General features: G+C 52.7%; 1 protein-coding gene across 5 annotated transcripts in view; it reads right to left on the reverse strand.

Annotated features, from left to right (window-relative positions):
* The window catches only part of HERC2 (HECT and RLD domain containing E3 ubiquitin protein ligase 2), a 1,676,463-nt gene that overhangs the window by 12,516 nt on the left and 1,641,734 nt on the right, over positions 1–22,213 (reverse strand). For all 5 annotated transcript variants that reach the window (XM_086934186.1, XM_086934185.1, XM_086934187.1 and 2 more), the window contains one exon: positions 20,158–20,370. In XM_086934186.1, coding sequence (XP_086790312.1) covers positions 20,158–20,370 — 213 coding nt within the window. The remainder of the gene's footprint in view (positions 1–20,157; positions 20,371–22,213) is intronic.

Below are 22,213 nucleotides of genomic sequence, written 5' to 3' on the forward strand. Positions count from 1 at the left end.
GTTGTGTCAGATTTGGATGGCCAGCCAGGGGTGGCATAATACATGCTGCAGCCCCTGGTAGGCCTTGGGTTCACTTAGGTCCTGGGTACCTATGGTACACTGTACAAGGACTTACAAGAGTGACCCAATACCAATTGGTAAATGCACTTAAGGTACATGGATGTCAATTTAGAGAGAGAACAGCTAGGCTGTTGGTCTGATTAGCAGGCCCACAGCCAGGGAAAGTCGTAAACCAGTGAAGCAAAAAGCAAAAATCTGGGGTGACCATAGGATTGCAGACCCTACTCTCCTACATGGTGTACCATGGTTGTCTGGCCCATGTTGGAGCAACTAGAATGAGGGTTAGAGAATGCTGCCGTAGTTTGCGCACTACTAGTGGCATGAGTGGGAGCAGCGGAAAAGCGCACGCAAATTTGCCTGACCAGTTCATCCATATTGTATTGCCTTTGGATAGTGGGTGTGGATATCTGGCGGCGAAGCTTGGGCATTTGGCGTTTTTATGGGTGGCAAAGAGGTCTATCTGAGGTTGTCCCCACATCTGAAAGAACTGTTGAAGAACTTGTGGATGAAGGTCCCACTCGTAGATCTGTTGTGTTTGACGGCTTAACAGATCTGCCATGGTGTTTTGTACCCCTGGAACATGTTGGGCTAAGAGGAATATGTTTTGAGGTATAGCCCACCGCCATATGTTCTTTGCTAGCTGAGAGAGTTGCAGGGAGTGTGTTCCACCCTGTTTCTGTATGTAATACATTGCTGTTATGTTGTTTGTGCGGACTAATACAGTCTTGTTTGATATTTGGAATGCTTTTAAGGCTAGGAATATTGCAAGTAACTCCAGGTGGTTGATATGGAGTAAATTTTGTTGTGGTGTCCACCTGCCTTGCATGGTGTTTTGCAGTAGGTGGGCTCCCCAGCCGGAGAGCGATGCATCCACTGGCAAGGCTATCTGAGGAACTGGTTCGAGGAACGGTCGCCCTTTGGAAAGGTTTATGGTGTTCCACCACTGCAGAGAGCGATGAGTACGACCGTCCACCAACACTAGATCTGTTAATTGACCTTGAGCCTGGTTCCATTGGCGTGCTAAGCACTCTTGGAGAGGACGCATTTGTAGTCTTGCATGGGGCACTATAAAAATGCAAGAGGCCATCATCACTATGAGCTGCATGAACACTCGAGCTGGAAGGGAGTGTTCTGGTTGAAATTTTGTGAGAAGAGCTTGCATGTTTGCTATTCTGACAGGAGAGGGATAAGCTAGCGCTGTTGAGGTGTTTATTGTGGCACCGTGGTATTGTTGTATGTGGGACGGTTGAAGATGGGACTTGGTGTGGTTTATTATGAACCCCAAGTTGTGAAGCAGTTGGATCGTGGCGTGAGTGTGTTGTACACACTGGTTGTAGGAGCTGGCTTTTATGAGCCAGTCGTCTAGATATGGGAAGACGTGAATGTGCTGTCTTCTTAAGTGTGCTGCCACTACTGCTAGGCACTTGGTGAATACTCTTGGTGCTGTTGTGACTCCGAATGGGAGTATTTTGAATTGATAGTGCTGACCGTCTATTACAAATCTGAGATACTTTGTGTGAGCGTTGTGAATGGGAATGGGGAAGTAGGCGTCCTTGAGATCTAGAGTAGCAAGGAAGTAGTTTTGTGAAAGAAGAGGAAGGACCTGTTTAAGTGTGACCATGTGAAAATGGTCAGACTGTATGTACATGATTAGGGGTCTGAAGCCTAGAATAGGCCTTAGAGAGCCGTCCTTCTTTGGGATAAGAAAGTAGAGAGAGTAAACTCCCTTGTTTTGTTGGTGCAGAGGAACTTGTTCTATTGCACTTTTTTCTAGTAGGGATATTATCGCTTGCTTTAGCAGTAATAGATGCTCTTGTGACATTGGCTCTGTCTGGGTGGTATGTTTGGGGGGGGGGGGGGGGGGTAGATGTTAGTTTGAGACAGTAACCTGATTGAATAATTTGTCGCACCCACCTGTCTGATGTGATGTTGGTCCAGACAGGAAGGAATTGTTGTAGTCTTCCCCCCACTGGTGTGGAATGGTGAGGGGGAAGTGGAGGAAAGTCATTGGGTAGGGGTGGTGGCAGAGCAGGAGTTTTTAGTTTTGCCTCAGCCTTTGTTATTGTTACCCCTGAAACACCCTCTTTGGTAGCCCCTAGTGAAGGTGGATTGGCTAGGGGTCTTATAAGAAGTGGAGGGGCTATCGGAAGAGTAGCCTCTTGTGTTGCCTCTGTAGTATGAGCGACAAAAAGAGCATCTGGGAGTTTGCAACTGCATGGCTCCTATGGATTTAGCTGTGTCTGTATCCTTTTTCATCTTTTCAAGGGATACATCGACATTAGGGCCAAATAGGTGTTGCTCATCAAATGGTTGATTGAGGATGGAACTCTGGACTTCAGGTTTGAAACCTGAAATACGTAGCCAAGCATGGCTACGCAAAAGGACCCTGGAGTTAATTGCCCTTGAAGCAGTATCTGCTGCATTTAGGGCACAACGGATGGAGGTATTGGTGATAGTTTTACCTTCCTGTACGAGTTCATTGGCCCTATTTTTATATTTGTCTGGGAGATGCTGCATTATGGATTCCAGCTCATCAAAATGTGCCCAGTCATACCTTGCTAACAGCGCTTGAGTATTGGCGATGCGCCATATGTTTGCTGCCTGAGACGCCATTTGTCTACCAGAGGCGTCAAGGAGTTTAGACTGCTTATCTGGTGGGGGGCCTTACCTGATGTTTGGGAATTGGCCCGTTTCTGTGCATTGGAGACTACAAGGGAGTCTAGTGGTGCGGGCCTCTAATATAGGCTGGATCTGTAGGGGCAGCTTTGTATTTTTTCTCAATCTGGGGGTTGCGGACTTGAGCCCTGACTGGATCTTTAAATACGTCTGGTACATGCTTAATGACCCCCTTAAGCATCTGCAGAATTGAAGTGGACCTTTGTGTGGTGTCGAACTTGTCCATTAAGAAATCTTCCTCCACAGTGTCTGTGTGTAGGTCAACCCCATGGTATTGGGCAGCCCTATGGACAAGCAGGTTAAAACCTGTACTGTCCTCTGGGGGGAAAGGCCTGGAGGGATATACATCATCTTGAGGAACGTAAGGAACGTCAGGGGTGTTATAATCATCGCATGGGTTAGGTGATTGAGAGGGGACTAGTGTGATGTCCTCGACGTCTGAGTTTTCGGCATCGGAGTAGCTGGCGCTTTTTTCGTCCCGCTGCTGTTCTGGTACGTCAACGCCCTCTTCAAAGATGTCGTCGGGGATCAAAGCTGGCGAGCGAGCCATGGTCCTTCGAGCTCGTCTGTCTTGAATTGTCTTCTTGGAGCAGAAGGAGGCACAAGCTGAACAGTTCCTGGCCTCGTGCTCCAGTGAGAGGCAAAGGTTGCACACCTCATGGAGATCGGTGTGGGGAAACTTCGACCCACATTGAGGACACTTCTTGAATGGCGTCCTTTCCATGAGCTAGAAGATGAGGCCTTCGTCGACGACTGGAATCGAAGACTTCGAAATTGTCGAGACTCACGTGGAGAAGGGAAGCGCGTTAGAGACAATACCGTCGGAAACGGGTGAGGGATTGCGCGCCGAACGAAACTCGGTTCCAAACCGGAACGCAGGAAACGCATCCGAGTCCGATGGTGGAAAAAAAACAATCTGAGGATGGAGCCGATTGTGAGAAGTTGGCCTGATATATAGTGCTCACTATTCTAGTGATCACTGTGTATCATACCAAACGACCCTTATTGATGATTGGTTGTAAGTCAACCTTATAGACCAGCTATCCTAGTAGTATGGACAAGAGCAGTCTTTAGGCTAAACTCTAGAGGGCGTGTTAAGCCAGCTGTTATGCCATCACATATACCCCTTGAACACCAAGTGAAAGGACACCACACAAGTTGTTATGAAAATAAAAGGATATTTATTTATAACAAGTCTACCCTGAACTCTTTATGAGTCAGGGAGCTAAGCACACAACAAAACTCTTAAGAAAATACGTTAAGTTGCACAATTTACACAAATGCCCGAGGGGCACGAAAAACCATATACACTAAAAGTGGAATGCAAAATACTAGCTGGTAAGTAACAAGATCCAGAGGCTTCAGGATCGCTAGGACTACACTACTGAACCCTAAGGTTAGGAGCAGGAGGCCTAGGGAGTTCGGGTGCAGAGTGTGCACTCTCACGCGGGATGCGGGACAAAGTCTATGGAGGCTAGTATTTGCAAAGTTACTGTTATCGGACGAATCCGACTAGATAGACTGAAAACGAAAAAGGTTCTGGACACTTAGATAGTGAACCTACGTTAGAGCACCGAAATGCTCAGGTTACCTAGCCCAGGGGCTGCGGCTGCATAGGGTTCAAAAGACGTCGGGAATCCTCGTTGAAGTCTATGGAGCCTGAAACAAGAAGTTGCTGGCAGGCGACTAGAGAAGATGTTCGATGTGATCCAAGCCTGGATCGATGATGGAGATGACCTGAAAGCAGAGGGGACTCAGTTCTTAATCACTAGCCAGTGATTAGGTGGGCACCAGGATGGCACCGGATGAAGTCACCTCGACCAGGTGAGTGGGCAACGCTGGACTCTGCTGTCCCTCGGACCAGGAGGCGTTGTCGGCGACCAGGCTGGAGCTGCGAGCTGTCCCACGAAGGTGTCTGCTGTCGGCAATGCAGGACCCAGGATTGGGGCAACAAACCTTGGCAAAGTCAAGCCCACGCGGTGGAGTCAAGATGGCGTCTGGAGTGGACCAGGAGGGTCCGGGGTGCTCATCTTTTGGAAGGGAGCAAGGGCCAGTCTGGAGCAACCAGACTAACGGTGTAATCGTCGTGGTTCGTCGTCAAGAGGGCCACTAGCCAGCAGGCAAGTGACCGGACAACGCGGTGAGCAGCAAAGAGCAGAAGGGCCCCACGCAGATCTCGTGGATGCTGGGGGGCTGGACTTCGGTGCTGGAGCTGCTCAGAGTTAGGGCTTTTCAAACCCCAAAGCACCCACTCGAGGATCCCTAGGCGGTCGTGCTGGTTAAGCGTCGTGCAGTTTTGAAAATGGCCAGTCCCTCAGGTCTCGTCACACCCACAAATCTCTGCTGGGCTGATGATGCAGGTAGAGGTCAGAGATGCCAGGGAATCCGGGTCTGGTCGAGCTGGGCAGTCTTGATCCGGAGGATGGACTTACAGCAAACCGCGATGCTTAGATGGTGCCTGCGGGTGCAGGGTGGCTACTCCTTAGCCACAAGGAAGAGTCTTCAGAAAAAGTCAAGAGTCCTTTCGTGGAAAGTAGTCAAGATTCAGAATGATCTAATTTGGGAAGGGGGCCTGCTCCTACCTTTATCCTAAGAAAAGGGTCTGGCACGCGACTAGGTCCTGCCCATGGGTGGGACCAAGAGGGGGGTGGTTACACCCCTCTCCCTTGTCCGGACTTTCCCCAGCTCAGGGGCTGGTGTGCCCCTGGAACTGGTTTAAGCCGGCATATGCACAGTGAGCACCGGGGTGCCACTTGCAGTCACCTTCCTCTCAGCCCTGCCTACCTGGGATACACAAAACCCTGTCTGGGATGGTGCTAGCACCGCCCCTGACAGGAAACCCTTTGTCCAAGCTCTCCTTGCTGGAAGGACTCCCAGCAGCAGGAGGTCAGACTTGTGTCTGTGGTGGCAGCATCCATTTTGTGATGCTGAGGCTCGAGTTAGTTTTAACCGGGGTTCACAGTTACATTCATGTCGTGTCCCTCTAGAAGGGTGGAATGCTAACCCCGTCCCCAGAATTGGCGAGGGGTTAGTATTCCAATTCGTATGACACCTTACTCGACATGTTTTGATAAAGCAAGAGCAAAGTTGGCAAATAACCGCGAGGATTATAATGCAATTAAGAGTATATGGTACGCGTTATCATGGAACAGCTATTAGGACTTGGGTCCGCAAAGCTGCAAACGGGCTCAGCTCATGCCAGAGCACCATCTCACATAATTTCAAGCACTCTGCCTTCAGGATTGATAAGGCCTGCCATAGGAGTGACTGATAGGAATATATGTGTCCATTTTAGGGTTAGATATAGGAATACTATATCTAAAGCAAAGGGTGATTACACCACCTTGCTCCAGCTGTCGTGCAGCCAGTTGTGTCAGATTTGAGTGGCCAGCCAGGGGTGGCATAATACATGCTGCAGCCCCTGGTAGGCCCTGGGTACACCTATGCCCTGGGTACCTAAGGTACACTGTACAGGGACTGATAAGGCGACTCAGTATCCAATTGGGTATGCACCTAAGGTACATGGAATCCATTTTACAGCGAGAGAAGTAGGCCTGGGGCCCTGAATAGCAGGGTCCCAGGTCTAAGTCGAAAAACCAGCAAAACACCAGGCAAAAAGTTGGGGGTAACCATAGTCAGATATCCACCTTCCTACACCGATGCCCATGCGCAATGTGATCCAAAGGAGGAGTCACCTATCTCGTGACTTCCAAAGAACCTTTCAGGACAAAAACAAGTGCAAACATCCAGGCCCCACACTAGATGGCGATCTATGCAAATGTGTGTAATCTGCAGCTCATATGCCTCGAACATAGACTGATATTACCATGTAGAACTGTGCCGTCCAGAAAGAACGGAGCACAGAAAGAACAACAGTCCACTGTAGGAGGGTATGAAAAGACTGGCCCTTCCCCTATAATAACGGAGGTTGGAAACAGAGCACAACCGACCCCAAAGAGGACGACCAAGAGGAGACTAAGACTGAGTCAATAGATAAGGTGGAAGGAAGGAAAGGAAACTGGAGAGGAAAACAAATCTCCTAGCGAATCAAAGAACAAGTTACTTACCTTCGGTAACGATATATCTGTAAGAAACAGTAGTTAGTATTAGATTCCTTACCTTAGAATATCCCCAGGCGTCAGTCTGGATCCGGAAACTTTTGCGTAGCAGTACCCCTGCGCGTCGGTAGGCGTCGTCTGCAGGCGTCCCCTGCGGCTCCGCGTCCGTCGTCGGCGTCGTGCGCCGTGATGACGTCGCTGGAGTATATAGACGCCGCCTCTGCGCGCTGACGTCAGTTCTTTGTACACAGCTTTTCCGCGCCAGAACACGCAGAGCGATGTGAGAACCAACACTGGTGCCATTTGAAACTAGGGCCCTGAAAGGGATGTCCTTAACCCTAGGTATCAGTTCGCAGAACGGGGAGGACGGGTGGGGCGGTAAGGAATCTAATACTAACTACTGTTTCTTACAGATATATCGTTACCGAAGGTAAGTAACTTGTTCATCTGAAAGAAACAGGTTAGTATTAGATTCCTTACCTTAGAATAGATACCCTAGCAATACCAACCCCGGTGGTGGGTCTGTGAACCAATACAATCCTACACCAGAAAGTCCTGGAGGACCGAACGGCCAAAGAAGCCATCCCTCCGGACTTGACTGTCCAGGCAGTAGTGCCTCGCAAAGGTGTGCAGCGAGGCCCACGTAGCCGCCTGGCAAATGTCCTGCAAGGGGACGCCCCGGCCCAGGGCAGTAGTAGCCGCCGTGGCCCGAGTGGAATGGGCCCTCAGCCCAACAGGAGGCTCCTTCCGAGCCAAAGAGTTGCATGCTTTGATGCAGAGAACGACCCATCGAGAGATAGTCCGTTTGTGGACCGACCGTCCCTTCTTCGCACCCACGTAGCCAACAAACAGTTGGTCATCCACCCGGAACTGGCGTGTGCGATCCATATAAAATGAAAGCGCACGTTTTGGGTCCAGACGATGGAGCCGCTCTTCATCCTTTGAAGGATGCGGAGGTGGGAAGAAGGAAGGGAGGGTGATGGACTGCCCGATGTGAAAAGCAGAGACAACTTTGGGCAGGAAAGAAGGTCTAGTTCTCAGAACCACCTTGTCTGGATGAATGGACAGGAAGGGAGGTTTGACAGAAAGAGCCTGGAGCTCACTCACTCTCCTGGCAGAGGTGATGGCAACCAGGAAAGCCGTCTTTAAAGTCAGGAGACGGAGAGGACAGGAATGAAGTGGCTCAAAGGGAGCACACATCAAGAAGGTCATAACTAGGTTCAAGTCCCACTGAGGCATCACAAACGGAACAGGTGGATACATGTGTGTGATGCCCTTCAAGAATCTCGTTACAACCGGGGATTTGAACAAAGAAGGCTGATCAGGAAGCCTTAGAAAGGCTGAAAGGGCCGAAAGGTAGCCCTTGATAGTGCCCAGAGCAGAGCCCTGCTGGGCAAGAGAGAGAAGAAAAAGAAGAACCTCGGAAAGAGGGGCAGAAAGAGGGTCCACAGCCTTTGCTGTGCACCATGCCACAAATCTGTTCCACCGACAGGCGTATACCGACTTTGTGGAGGGAGGCCTGGCTGCCAGAATCACATCACAGACTTCAGGAGGCAAGTCAAATGGCCTCAACTATCGCCGCTCAATCTCCAAGCATGGAGGTGGAGACTGGACAGGTTCGGGTGGAGGACCGTCCCCTGCTGCTGCGACAGAAGGTCCTCCTGAAGGGGCAGGCGGATCGGGGGACCGACTGACATGCTGAGTAGCTCGGGATACCAGTACCTTCGAGCCCAGTCCGGAGCCACAAGGATAACTTGGGCCCGGTCGCGCCTGATCTTCTTCAGCACTCTGGGCAGAAGTGGTATAGGCAGAAAGGCGTACAACAGACCGCAACTCCACTCGCGCCGAAAGGCGTCGCCGTGCGAGTGCCGTCTTGGAAACTCCAACGCGCAGAACTGATGACATTGCGCGTTCTCTTCTGTGGCGAATAGATCTAACCAAGGCTCTCCCCATTGCAGAAAGAGGCCTTGCGCCACGTCCGAGTTCAGACGCCATTCGTGATCCATCGAGCACCGACGGCTGAGTTCGTCCGCCCTGGCGTTCAGAGAAGCTGCCAGGTGTTGAACCGTCAGAGTCACGCCCTGACGTTCCAGCCATTGCCAGAGACGCAGAGCCTCCTGGCAAAGGGTCCACGACCCCACCCCGCCCTGCTTGTTGCAGTACCACATGGCGGTGGTGTTGTCCGTGAACACTTGCACCACACTCCCGTTGACAAAGGGGAGGAATGCCTTCAGTGCTAGACGAATCGCACGTAGCTCCAACAGGTTTATATGGAGCCGGGACTCCGCCGGAGACCAGATGCCTCTGATCTCCACCTCTCCCAAGTGGCCTCCCCATCCGTCACGACAACGTGCTCCGGTTGGGGAAGGGAGAGGGATCTGCCTCTGACCCAATCGCGGTCCGTAAGCCACCACTGCAGTTGTCTCGCAGTGCCCTCCGAGATCAAGACGTGGTCGGACAAGTTGCCCTGATGCTGGGCCCACTGAAACTTCAGGTCCCACTGCAGAGCCCGCATCCGCCACCGGGCGTGATGCACCAGAAGGATGCAGGAAGCCATCAGCCCCAGCAGCCGCAGCGTCAACCTGACCGAAACCCGGGATAGCGGCTGAAAGATGGGAATCAAAGCCTGTATATCCCGGACCCGCCGTTCCGGAGGATAAACCCGAAACTGCGCCGAGTCCAGAACCGCTCCGATGAAAAGGAGCTTTTGAGAGGGACACAGGTGTGATTTCGGCACATTGATGGAGAACCCTAGCTCGTGCAAGAGGTCTGCCGTCATCTGAAGGTGGTGGACGACTGTCTGGGGCGAGCCCGCCTTCAACAACCAGTCGTCTAGGTAGGGGAAGACTGAAACCCCTAACCTGCGCAGATGGGCTGCGACCACCGCCATCACCTTTGTGAACACCCGTGGGGCGCTTGTAAGGCCAAAGGGGAGCACGATAAACTGAAAGTGCTCCTGGCCTACCGTGAACCGCAGGTAACGCCGGTGGGCCGGAAGGGGATGTGAAAATACGCATCCTGCAAGTCCAACGCTACCATCCAGTCTTGCGGGTCTAGAGCAGCCAAGACCTGAGCTAATGTCAACATCTTGAACTTCTCCTTCCGGAGGAAGCCGTTGACGTTCCGTAGATCCAAGATAGGACGTAGGCCCCCTTTGTCCTTTTTGGGCACCAGAAAGTAGTGGGAATAGCAACCACGCCCTACTTCTGGCCCAGGAACGCGCTCGATGGCCCCCTTGGCCAAGAGGGCCGTAACTTCCTCCTGCAGAAGTGTCAAGTGGTCCCCCGACACACGGTGGTTCTGCGGTGGCATGGCTGGAGGATTGGTCTCGAAGGGGAGGGAGTAGCCCCTTCGGACGAGTTGCAGCACCCACCTGTCCGATGTGACTGCGCGCCAGCGGGCGTGGTGATGGCGAACCCTGCCACCCACTGGCGTCACATGGGCCTGAAAGCACGGACTAGGAGGATTTGGAGGCTGATGCTGCGGGGGGAGGTGTGGCCTGACCTCGCCATTGACCCCGACCGCCTCCACGGCGGTTTCCACGGCCGCCACCGCGTTGATAAGATTGTTGCGGCGCGTGGCTGGCAGCACGTGTGGGGACGCCCCTTCCTTGGCCACGAAAGGAGCGAAACGAACCCGTTTGCTGGCGCTGGGTCGAGAGACCCAAGGACTTGGCCGTGACCCTGGAGTCCTTGAAGCGCTCCAGCGCGTGGTCCGCCTTGTCACCAAACAGGCGACAGCCATCAAATGGCATGTCCATCAAGGCATTCTGGACATCTGCCGAAAAGTTGGCGGATCTCAGCCAGGCGTGGCAACGAACCGCCACCATCGTGGACATCGCTTTGCCCAGCGAGTCGGTCGTATCAAGACCACACCGTATGGAATATTTTGCTGCGTCTCGGCCCTCAGCCACAGCCTTGCCGAGCTTCGCCCGCACCTCCATGGGGCATTCTGGCAGCAGTTCCGCGACCGTATCCCACACAGAGTGGGTGTAGCGGCCCAAGAGGCAAGCGGTGTTGCAAGACCGCAGTCCCAAACTCAGGGATGAGAAGACCTTCTTGCCATACTGGTCGTACCTCTTAGATTCCCGGTCGGGCGGGGCCGACGGGAATGCGGTCTGGGAAGTCGAGGCCTGGATCACCAGACTCTCAGGGGTGGGATGGGTGGACAGGAACTTGGGGTCGTCCCGACACGGACGGTGGCGTCTAGCCACGTTCCTATCAACAGGCGAACCTGAAGAGGGCCTGGACCACGTGCCCAAAAGAACGTCCGACAAGGCTTCGTTAAACGGCAGCAGTGGCTCCTGTGGGCATGACTGCGGTTTGAAGACCTCAGTGAGGATGTTAGGCCTCACGGCCGCGACGGGGAGCTCAAGGTGTAAGGCCTTGGCCGCCCTCATCAACACCACTGAATAAGCAGCCCCCTCCTCCGATGCCACGGTAGGAGGCGAGACAAAGCCAGGGTTAGGAGAGTCGTCCAGACAACTGGCATCACCCAAGTCACCTGACCAGTCCACGTCGTACTGACACTCACGTGACAGAGGGTCCTCAGACCCCTCCCAACCCTCTCCGTACTCTACATCATCTCCATATTCGGAGTCAACAATGTAGACCGGCTCCTCGGGGTTCACAGGCCCCATCGGCATCGAGCCCGGCGTCGAGCGACGCCGGTCCGACTCCGCGTCCGGATTCGGGGAGGGCATGGGGACGACGCCGTCGGAGCCGGCGCCGGAGCCCCGGCGCCGGCCGAAGCCGGCACCGGCGCCGCGCGGGGACGGCGTCGGGGGTAACCCCGATGGAATCGGCACCGGAGAGGCCGGTAGACCAGCCGGCGTCGACCCCGAAGGCCCCTGCAGCGCCGGGGTCGGAGCCGTCGGCGGCACCGGGGCCGGAGCACCCGATGGCGTCGAGGCAGGGACACCCGAACCGCTAGGGCCCCCGGACGGTAGCACTGGGCCCGAAGGCGCCGTAGGCCCCGTCGGAGGAGTGAGCGCCCTCATGGCCATGAGGAACGCCTCAATCTCCTCGGGCGTCGCGCCTAGCCTAGGGACCGGAGGGTATGGAGCAGGCCGCACCGGCGACTCTCGCGGAGACGCGGGGTCACCCGAACCCCCGGCCGTGTCGTGCGAGCGTCGGGGGGAGTCGGAGGTACGATGACGACGCCCCGACTTCTTGTGCTTCCTACCTGAGGAACCAGACGAATGGTGACGACTTCCGGAGCGCTCGGCACGGCTCCGCAACCGCTCCCTCGAACGCTCCCTGGACCTCCGGCCGGACCGGGACCGCTCTCGACGCGAGGCCGACACCCGGAGCTCGAGCAGCTTGCGGGACCGCTCCAGTCTAGCCTTATTTGTCAAGGCCCGGCAATCGACGCAGGCGTCCACGTCGTGGTCGGGGCCCAGGCACCGGAGGCAGAGTCGGTGATGGTCCGTGACCGACATCGTGCGGTCACAACCGTCACAATTCTTGAAACCGGGCATCCTACCGGCACCAAAAAGTATAAAGAAGTTTTACAAAACTTGGTCAAAAGACCGGAGTACTGCTCTTCGGATCTGCGCTTACTGGCGCGTAAAAAAAGAAGAACTGACGTCAGCGCGCGGAGGCGGCGTCTATATACTCCAGCGACGTCATCACGGCGCACGATGCCGACGACGGACGCGGAGCCGCAGGGGACGCCTGCAGACGACGCCTACCGACGCGCAGGGGTACTGCTACGCAAAAGTTTCCGGATCCAGACTGACGCCTGGGGATATTCTAAGGTAAGGAATCTAATACTAACCTGTTTCTTTCAGATAGGCACCCCATTACAGGAAAGAAGCCCCTCAGCAGAAGTCAACTGTATATGGAAACTCTCAGAGGGGTGCAACAATCTGAACTCCCTTCAGAGATAACCCAATGGCACCTGAAGAGGCCAGTGGAGTCACCACTCTGCAAGGTCCTCGCAGAACGGGGAGGCTGGGTGGGTGTTAAGGAATCTGCAGCTAGACAACGTCTCTACCAGATACATGGTTACGGAAGATACGTAACTCGTACATCTGATAGAGACATCTAGCCGCAGATTCCTTAACTTAGAATAGATACCACAGCCATACCCCAAAGGGGAGGTGGGTCTGCGACTGATCAACAGAAAGCGTCAAGCATCTGATCCAGCAACAGAGTGACGGATAATGGGAGAGCTGTGGCGGAACAGCCAGACAGCAACCCAAGCAGCTCGGAAGAGCAGAAATAACAGGATGGCAGACATCCTAAAAATGCCAGTATGGCGCTACACCATACCCGTATAAAAATGACAGGTAGAAAGGCAAGAGCCTTATACCAGAACAAAGAAATAGAGACAGAGAGAGGAAGAAGGACCACTCTCCGCTTAATAGCGCACGATGAGTACACTGACGCCAAAGTCGAAAAGAACCTGAAGAGATGCAACCAGAGCCTAACAGACTAGCCTATCGAAGGAAGGCTGAAGGAGCTGGTGCCAAGAACTCAAAGGCAAGAGCTAGAGACTGAGGAATGGATTGATAATAACAGGCGGAACAAGAAACACGCCAAGTGCACACCCAATCCCAAAAAGGGGAAACAGGGGCGAACAGCAGCAACTTAAAACCCGCTGAAGCAGGGCACCATAGAAATATGCAGAAGGCAAAAGGCCATAGAGACCTCAAAGTGGCGTACACAAGAAAGCATAAGAGTGCTCGACTGGGCAATATGAAGCCAAAGTGAGAAACAACCCACAAATAGAGACCTGCAAGGAGTAGCCAGGGACCACTGTCAGCAGAAGAGCCGTCCTGCAGGCGTAGCTTTTACAATAGTAGGCTGATAATTTGTAAAGAGGCATATCCGAAGGAAGTGGCCACCAAAAAACACCAAGGTAAAGAATCGTGGGAAGAGTCTCAGAATCCGAGACCAAACACTCCAGTAAAGATCAAGTACAGTGTTTAACACCAATAAGGGAGCAATTGTCAAATTGGGAAATCACCCCAGTAAGTGGAAGCAAGGAGGAACCGTATGGGCAACTTGCAAACAACTCAGAAAAGCTCCCCCATGCACGGAGATATAGGTCCAGACCTCGCAGCCTCGAAAAGAGGTGGCGACGTAGGAAAAGGAATACCATGGCAACCGGCATTTATACATAAATGCATAAACATATAAATATGCATAGACAGAACTAGCCAGGACCATGAAACATGTCCATACAGAATTATTCCCAGTACAGTAGAGGCAGATGGGAGCCGCTTTAGAAGAGGAGATTATGAAACCTCGCAAGGGGGTGGAACAGGCAACAGGTAGGATAACCCATGGCGTATAGAAGATGACACCAGGGAAAACATAGAACACCGTACAACGGACCACCAAGCGACGCATGGAGCCCACAGGTTCTCCAGGCCCGGGTAAGATAAGCGGAGCTATATAATAGCATACAAGTACCCCACATGGAGTATGCACACCCCATAAAATGGGGGACTCCTCTTAGGGCAATAAAGCCAAGCCAAATGAGCGCAGTAACAAATCGAACTTGTGAACATGAGTATCGAGCTCTATGACATTATCGAGCTGAGCCACCGGCTCAAAACCACAGTCAGAGGACCAGACACAGCAACCTGTGGAACACTGCCACAGCAGGCCAACAGTCAGCTCAAAGCAAAACGCATCCAAGGGATGCCAATGAAAGGGTAATTACCCTTGACCATACGAATAGAAGACCTAAGGCTCACAGCCCATGTGAACACAGAACATATCTAAAGGATGCTAAATGAAAAAGTACCACCACAGAAGACAGACCTGAGAAGGCCTAAGTGAGATGGCGAAAGTCAGCAAGGTGCCAGTGAACGGCCCATTCGGAAACGTGGATATTTGACAAGTAATCCTCCTCCCCTTCCTAAGCGCCTTGAGACCCTCTGGGTATGTAGTGCGCTATACAAATTCTCTGACTTGACTTGACTTGGAAGACGCTATCTCGCAACCAAGCATGACGCCTTAAGGAAACAGAACCCGCCATAGCTCTGCCTAAAAAATCCGCAGTATCCAAGGATGAGCGGATTGTGAATTCGGCAAGGTCGCAGCCATTCCGGGGGAGGTGAAGGAGGTCAACGTGAGCAACTTCACAGGTGGCAGAAAGCAAGGACTCCGCAGAGTCCCAAAGGGCAAAGGTAGCCCACGCCAAAACACACATTGTATTTAAGAACAGAAGGGCTGCACTAGTGGATGCAAAGATGTTCCTACCCCATGACTCAAGCCATCTGGACTCCAGAGAGGGAGGAATCGTTAGTAGGGGCAGGGATGGGAAGGCAGTCTGCAAAACAAACCCCTGCGCATCAGGGTGCACAAAAAGACAAACAGGATCATGCTGAGCAGGACAGTGGTGGTGCAAAATCGCACGAGCCACCGGATCACCTGAAGCTGGCCAAACCCAGGTACCCAAAAGAGCATCATAAAGGGAAGGCTCAAAGGGTAGAAGCGGCTCCACACTCCTGGACCCACCTTGAAGGACCTCAAGCAAGGGGTCCACAGACAAGTGGGCAGAAGGAGGTTGCATGTGTAAAACGCGATTGGCCAAGGAGACCACTCTCAGAAAAGCCGCACTAGCCTCGGTAGCCCTCCGTGGCTGTAAACTTACCCTCCCAAGACACTGAGGGTGCGACCAATGCCCCACTGAAGGGAACCCCATTGAAGAATGAGGACCCTGAAAGTGCTCCTGGGGAGGCGAAGAGCCTGCCAGATCTGGAAGCTCCTGAGGAGGCTCCACAAATTCCAAGGGGGGCACTGGCAAAAATACCTCAAGTGTCACCGGGCGTGAGGGTGACACCGAACTCCCTCCAAAGGCCTGCAGATACGAGTCCACAACCCGGCGTCGGCGTGGCGCGAAAACGACGCGCGCCGACCGTGCTGGCTCGGCTGCATCAGGCATTGAGCTGGCGCCGAAACCACGACAAGCTCCCCTTCCGAAGAAGGAGAAGGCGCCGGAGCCGGGGAGTCAAGTGTTCGGTGCCGCACCGGCGCCGACTCTGCCTCAACCAGGACAGGCTCCGACTCCGAAGAAAGAAGCGGAGGCGGAGCCGAGCCTATGGCACTGGAACGGGGTTGACCCCAGCTGGCCGGGGTGTGCTCAAGGCAGGGCTATGAGCACCGGCAACCACCTGCGACGCCATATGGGAGCCCAGCGGGACTATGCGGCATGTCAAAGGTGCCGTGGGTCGTAGAGGGGGACCCAGCCGGGCCGCGCCCTAACACCACGACATTTCCCACATTCCTGGGGGCAAAGGCTCAACTGGCACAGGGGGCGAACCCACTGGCGAGTCAGTCAGGGATCCCACAAGAAGCAGAGGCCCCAAGGGTGCCCCAGGAACAGGAGAGGACCCAAGGGAGGCCTGCAAAGCCGCAGCATATGCCTCCATTTGGACCAGAGTCGCCCCACCACACATGGAAAGGGCGGGTAGAGGTGAGGTGACTGTCGGGAGCGCACATCTGGAATGTTCCAGGAACCAGTGCCCCTGACAACAGAAGAGAGGCCGAAGACCTCGGCGACATGGGCCTCGACTTACCAAGTGGCGAACAATGGCCCAGGCCCAAGAGGGCGATCGACGGCGGATCCGGACAGTAGAGGAACCTGCCGGCGATTAGGAAGGCAGGGGACGAGACGACTCCGACAGCCGTGCCGAGAGAAGTTTCATACGGTGCTCCCGCTGAGACTTCTGCTTCAGGCGTTGGCAGGCTTCGCAGTCCGTGGAGTCATGGTGCTCGCTCAGACACCACATGCAAATAAGATGAAGATCCGTTGCGGACATCTGCTGCGAACAGGAATTACAAGTTTTAAAGCCCGAAGGCATCACACACTGTTCCTGATGTCAAGCATCGAAAAGGAGGTCTGAAAACAGGCCAGAGGAACCGCTCACTCCGGATCCGCGTTGCACGCGGAAAAGAAGGAAACTGATGTCAGCGCGCCGGGAGGGACTTATATGACCTCGCTGATGTCACATACATGGACGGCTACAAGGCGGGGTTGTGAGGCGCGTCCCCCGGCGCGCAGGGGTGCTGCTGCAAAAATTTTCCAGATCAAGTATGACGCCTGGGGATATTCTGAGTTAAGAAATCTGCGGCTAGATGTCTCTATCAGATGTCTCTTAAAGATAAATCGTTACCGAAGGTAAGTAACTTGTGCATCTGAAAGAAACACGTTAGTTATAGATTCTGTAACTTAAAACAGATACCCCAGCAGTACCAACCCAGGTGGTGGGTCTGCGAACCAAAGCTACACCAGAAAGTCCTGGAGAACAGAACGGCTAAAGAAGCTGTCTCTCCAGACTTGGCTGTCTAGACAGTAGTGTTTTGTAAACGTGTGCATTGATGCCCACGTAGCTGCATGACAGATGTCATGTAGGGGAACTCCTCCTCCCAAGGCAATAGTGGCTGGCGTCGCACTGGTGGAATGGGAGAGTAGCCCCACTGGAGGCTCCTTTTTAGCCAGAGAATAGCATGCTTTAATTCACTAAATGACCCATCGAGAAATGGTTCGCTTGTGTACGGCCCGACCTTTCTTCGCGCCCACGTAGCCAACAAAGAGTTGGTCATCCACCCAGAACTGTTTCGTGCGATCCAGATAGAAAGAAAGCGCACGTTTTGGGTTAAGACAGTTGAGCCTCTCTTCTTCTTTCTAAGGAGGCGGAAAGAAGGTGGGCAAAGTGATGGACTGCCCGATGTGAAAGGCAGTGACAACCTTAGGAAGAAAGCATGAATGAGTCCTGAGAACCACCTTGTCCTGATGGACAGACAGGAAAGGAGGCTTGTGATGGCTACCAGGAATGCAGTTTTCTGCGTCAGAAGCCTCAAAGGGCATTTGTGAAGTGGCTCAAAGGAACTCATATTAAATAGGTTAAGACTAGATGCTTGATTCTCCTTAGCACACACTTTTTATAAGCTAATGCACGTATATACATGTGTTTCCACCATACATTTGACACACAAAACTGATTTTCAGTCCTTTTATTCAGGGTGGTTGAAGTTTATTTCAGGAGACGTCACAGCCGACACGTGTTTCGTCGTTTTGGGGAATGTAACCCCCGACTTTTTCAAGGCTATTCTCCAATGTGTCGTTCGTTATTTTACGAGGTGATAATTCCAACCCTCGAAGGGGTTCTTGTGAGGATGTCGTGAATATACGGAAATCTTCTTTATTGTGGAAACCAATATATTGGTTCAGTATTTGGCAGCTTTTAGCCGCTGTCTTTGACGGAGAGTTATTCGTCCCCTCTGCTGTTTCTATCTTGCAGTCTAGATGGAAACAGCAGAGGGAACCCGGGTAAGAGGCTGAAAGATCGGAATCATAGCCCGAATATCCCGGACTCACTGTTCAGGATGATAAACTAGAAACTGCGTCGTATCCAGAACCGCTCCGATGAAGAGGAGCTTCTGAGAGGGAATCGGGTACTACTTTGGCACGTTGATGGAGAACCACATCGACTGTAGGAGGTCGGCCATAGTCTGGAGGTGGGAGACGACTGCCTGGGGCGAGCCCGCCTTTAACAGCCAGTCGTCTAGATAGGGGGAAGACTGACTGGAGGGGGGGGGGGGGGCTGACCTCCTCGCTGGCCGCCAACAGTGGTTCCTAAGTGGAGGCTTGGACCACCAAACTCTCCAGGGTGGGGTGTTGGGAGAGGAAAGGGGGGTCGACCAGAGCCGGACCGGGCGGTGGCTTTGGGCAATCATCCTATCCATGGGAGCCCCTGTGTTGAGCCTGGACCTTGTGCCCAAAAGGACGTCGGTAAATGGCAGCAGGGGCTCCGAAGATCTCGTACCCGGCTGAAGCCCCTCTGTCAGGAGGTTTGTCCTGGCTGCCACCATAGGAAGCTCGAGGTTGAGAGCCTTGGCTGCCTACGCAACACCACTGCATATGACGCTCCCTCCTCCGTGGCTAAGGTAGGAGGAGACAACATACCAAGGTCATGGGAGGTGTCAAGACCACTGGGATCCCCCAGTTCCTCTCTCCAGTCCTGTTCAGATCCTAGCTGATCAGTTAAAGGGTCACCTGACCCCTCCCAGTCCTACTCCTCGTCCTCAGGTTGCCAATCTGGCCGAAAATGGACCACGGGAGTGAACAGGAGCACAAAAACCCCTCTCTGCGCCTGGTCTGGTGCCAGGATACGCGGTTCGGCTCTGGGTTCACATCGGGTTGGTGGCCGGGGTCAACGCCGGCCGTGGACACAACTGGCGTCAGTTGCGGTGCCGGATGAAAGGGCGCAAGTGGAGGTGTAATAAGGTCAACCGGCGCTGATCTGGATCCACGGGGGCCTGCAATGCCTGGGCCGGAGGAGACCGCAGAGAAGGGTTATGCCGCTCCACTGAGTCCGCAGGGCCCGAAGGCATGCCGACTGGTTCGGGCTGCTCAAATATGGATGCTCAAATATGGTGTGCATCGCCTCGTAAAATTTACGAAGCTGGGCAGAAGTCACCCTGGGTCCCGGGAAGAGAGGGAAGCCCAGAGTCCACTTTTCAGGCTCCACACCCGGAGCCGCAGGAGTGGGACTGCCCGCATCCCTCGTCGTGTCAGCTGACCGACGAGGAGAAGTCAAAGAGCGACGATGCTTCTTCAACTTCCTCTTGTGCTTCGACTTACCCGACCCAGAGTGTGAAGACTTCAATGACTTGGACGAGTGGTACTGGCTCCGCGGCGGTCCCTCGACCTCCCCCGCGACCTCGAACGGCACAGATCTGACTGCCGGCGCTCAAGCAGCTGTCGGGACCGCTCCTGCAAAGCCTTCAGGGCCATGTAATGGCAGTCGGAGCACGACTTGAGGTCGTGGTTGCACTCCAGGCAAAAGAGGCACACGCGGTGCGGATCCGTCACAGACATTAGTCGGGTACAGGAGCCGCATGCCTTGAATCGGGGCATCCCTCGTGCACCAGGTGTCGTAGACTTACCAATGTATGGATCATGATTATTTTTGATGATACAAGTATAAAGTAGACCTGGGCGAAATTTTCATTATAGCATAATTAGCATAAATATGCATTACTCTTGTTATGCAATTTCCTGAAATGAAGCTATTACGCCCTATTGTGTATTTACATACCATTCATAGTAAAAATGTACCGCAAAGGAACAGGAGATACACAAACAACATAGGGCGAGTGGCTTTTGTTTGCAGTCCTTCTGGTTCTATTTTCATTATTTTTATTGTGCAAAATTCGTTCTCTCTTCCAACGTATACGCCAGGCTGCATTTCATCCTAGAAATACAGCAGCAATTGCCAGTATTGCATCTCGTGTAATTCCGCATCATTTTGCTGAACTTTCACGAAATTACGCAAAAGCGAATTATATGAATTTCACACCTAACTAGTTTAAAGCAGGAAGTAAATGAAGTAACATATTACCTGAACTACAAAGTCGCGACCTCTGAAGTCAGCAATTGTCCTGGGAAGCCTTGTCCTGCCCCACACAAACCGCAGGAAGAGAGAGCGCTCAGTGTTGGAAAAGGATTCCATCACCTCCCAAAACCACTGGATCAGTGAAGCAGTGGGCTCAACACCTTTGTATGTGGCTACAGATTTCAGAAGATGAAGTGGGATATCAGGGCTTCCACATACCTAAAAAACAAAAATTTCACAAGATCGGTATTCAACACAAAATTTCTGACAATTTTCAAATGGTGATAATGCATTTTGTAAATATGCCAGTTTTATATAGATGAACAATGCACAGATGGTAGTGGAAGCAAAACACTTCCCCCCATTATGGCTCCCTATTAAGGAGGTCAAAAGAACAAGCTACTTACCTTTGGTAACACTCTTTCTGGTGGATACTCTATCTAACCATGGCTTCCTCACTGTAGAATTCTCCCCAGGTGCCAGACTGGATCCAGAAAACTTTCACCAACAATGCTTAGTCATGCCAAAGGTGGCGTCATGAGGCTCTGGATTGACTCAATTCTGCCACAGAAGTGATGCAGCTGAGCTACATGTAAGCTTCAACTCTGCGGGATGATGTCAGTTTCTTGCCTATTTCTTTGTGCATCCTCGGACGCGAGTGTGAACAATTGTTGGTATCACTGTGCAGATCCCTAACCTTTTTAGATGTTAAAAAGAGGTCACTTTAGAGAATGGGGAGGTGGGAGGGCAGGAGCAATCTGCAGTAAGATAGAGCATCCACCAGGAAGAGTTACAGAAGGTAAGTAACTTGTTCTTCTGATGGATACGTCTTACTTTAAATTCCTCACCTTAGAATAGATATCAAAACAGTGCCTCCCTACATGGGGGTCTGTGGAGTGGACTTGGACCAAAAATTCTTTCCAGACCGAGCAGGCAAAAGTCCGTCCCATCTGAACTGGCTGTCAAGGCATTCGTGCCTCGTGAACATATGCACTGACACCCAAGTTTCAGCCTGGCAGATGCCAAGGACAGGCTCTCTACATGCCAAATCAGTGGTAGCAGTCTTAGCCCTGGTGGAGTAGGCTCTCGGACCTTCAGGGGCTGCTCCTTAGCCAGTGTGTAGCAGATCTTAATGAAGAGGACTATCCACCTCGATAGGGTCTCTTATGCACAGTCTTCCCTTTCTTTCTTTGTCATAGAGAACCCCGCAAAAAGCTAATTGTCCACACGATGTTCCTAAGTTTGATCAATAATACATCTTAAAGCCCTTTTGGGGTCCAGTATAATTTTTGTGGGGTGTGGATGGGCAAAGAAAGTAGGCAGGGTGAAAGATTACCCAACATGGAAAGGAGTCACAACTTAAGCTAAGAAAGCCACCTGGGTTCTCCACTCAGTTAGTCTGAAAAAAGGTGGTGTAGGGCTGGTGCACCAACAGCACCTGAAGCTCACTGACACTATAAGCTGAAATATTTGCAATGAGTAAGATAGTATGCAAAGTTAAGAAATGCAGCAAGCAACTTTGCATTGGCTCGAAGAGCTTGCACATTAGGAACGTTGATTAAGTTACTTACCTTTGGTAACATTCTTTCTGGTTGATACTCTAGTAGCAGATTCCTCACCATCAGGATATTCCGCAGGAACCAGACTGGATTAGAAGCTGTGCATCGGCTGAGAGGAACAAGTTACTTACCTTCGGTAACGATATATCTGTAAGAAACATTAGTTAGTATTAGATTCCTTACCTTAGAATATCCCCAGGCGTCAGTCTGGATCCGGAAACTTTTGCGTAGCAGTACCCCTGCGCGTCGGTAGGCGTCGTCTGCAGGCGTCCCCTGCGGCTCCGCGTCCGTCGTCGGCGTCCTGCGCCGTGATGACGTCGCTGGAGTATATAGACGCCGCCTCCGCGCGCTGACGTCAGTTCTTTGCACACAGCTTTTCCGCGCCAGAACACGCAGAGCCATGTGAGAACCAACACTGGTGCCATTTGAAACTAGGGCCCTGAAAGGGATGTCCTTAACCCTAGGTATCAGTTCGCAGAACGGGGAGGATGGGTGGGTCGGTA

Source organism: Lissotriton vulgaris, chromosome 8, assembly GCF_964263255.1.
Source record: "Lissotriton vulgaris chromosome 8, aLisVul1.2, whole genome shotgun sequence".
Classification (NCBI taxonomy): domain Eukaryota; kingdom Metazoa; phylum Chordata; class Amphibia; order Caudata; family Salamandridae; genus Lissotriton; species Lissotriton vulgaris.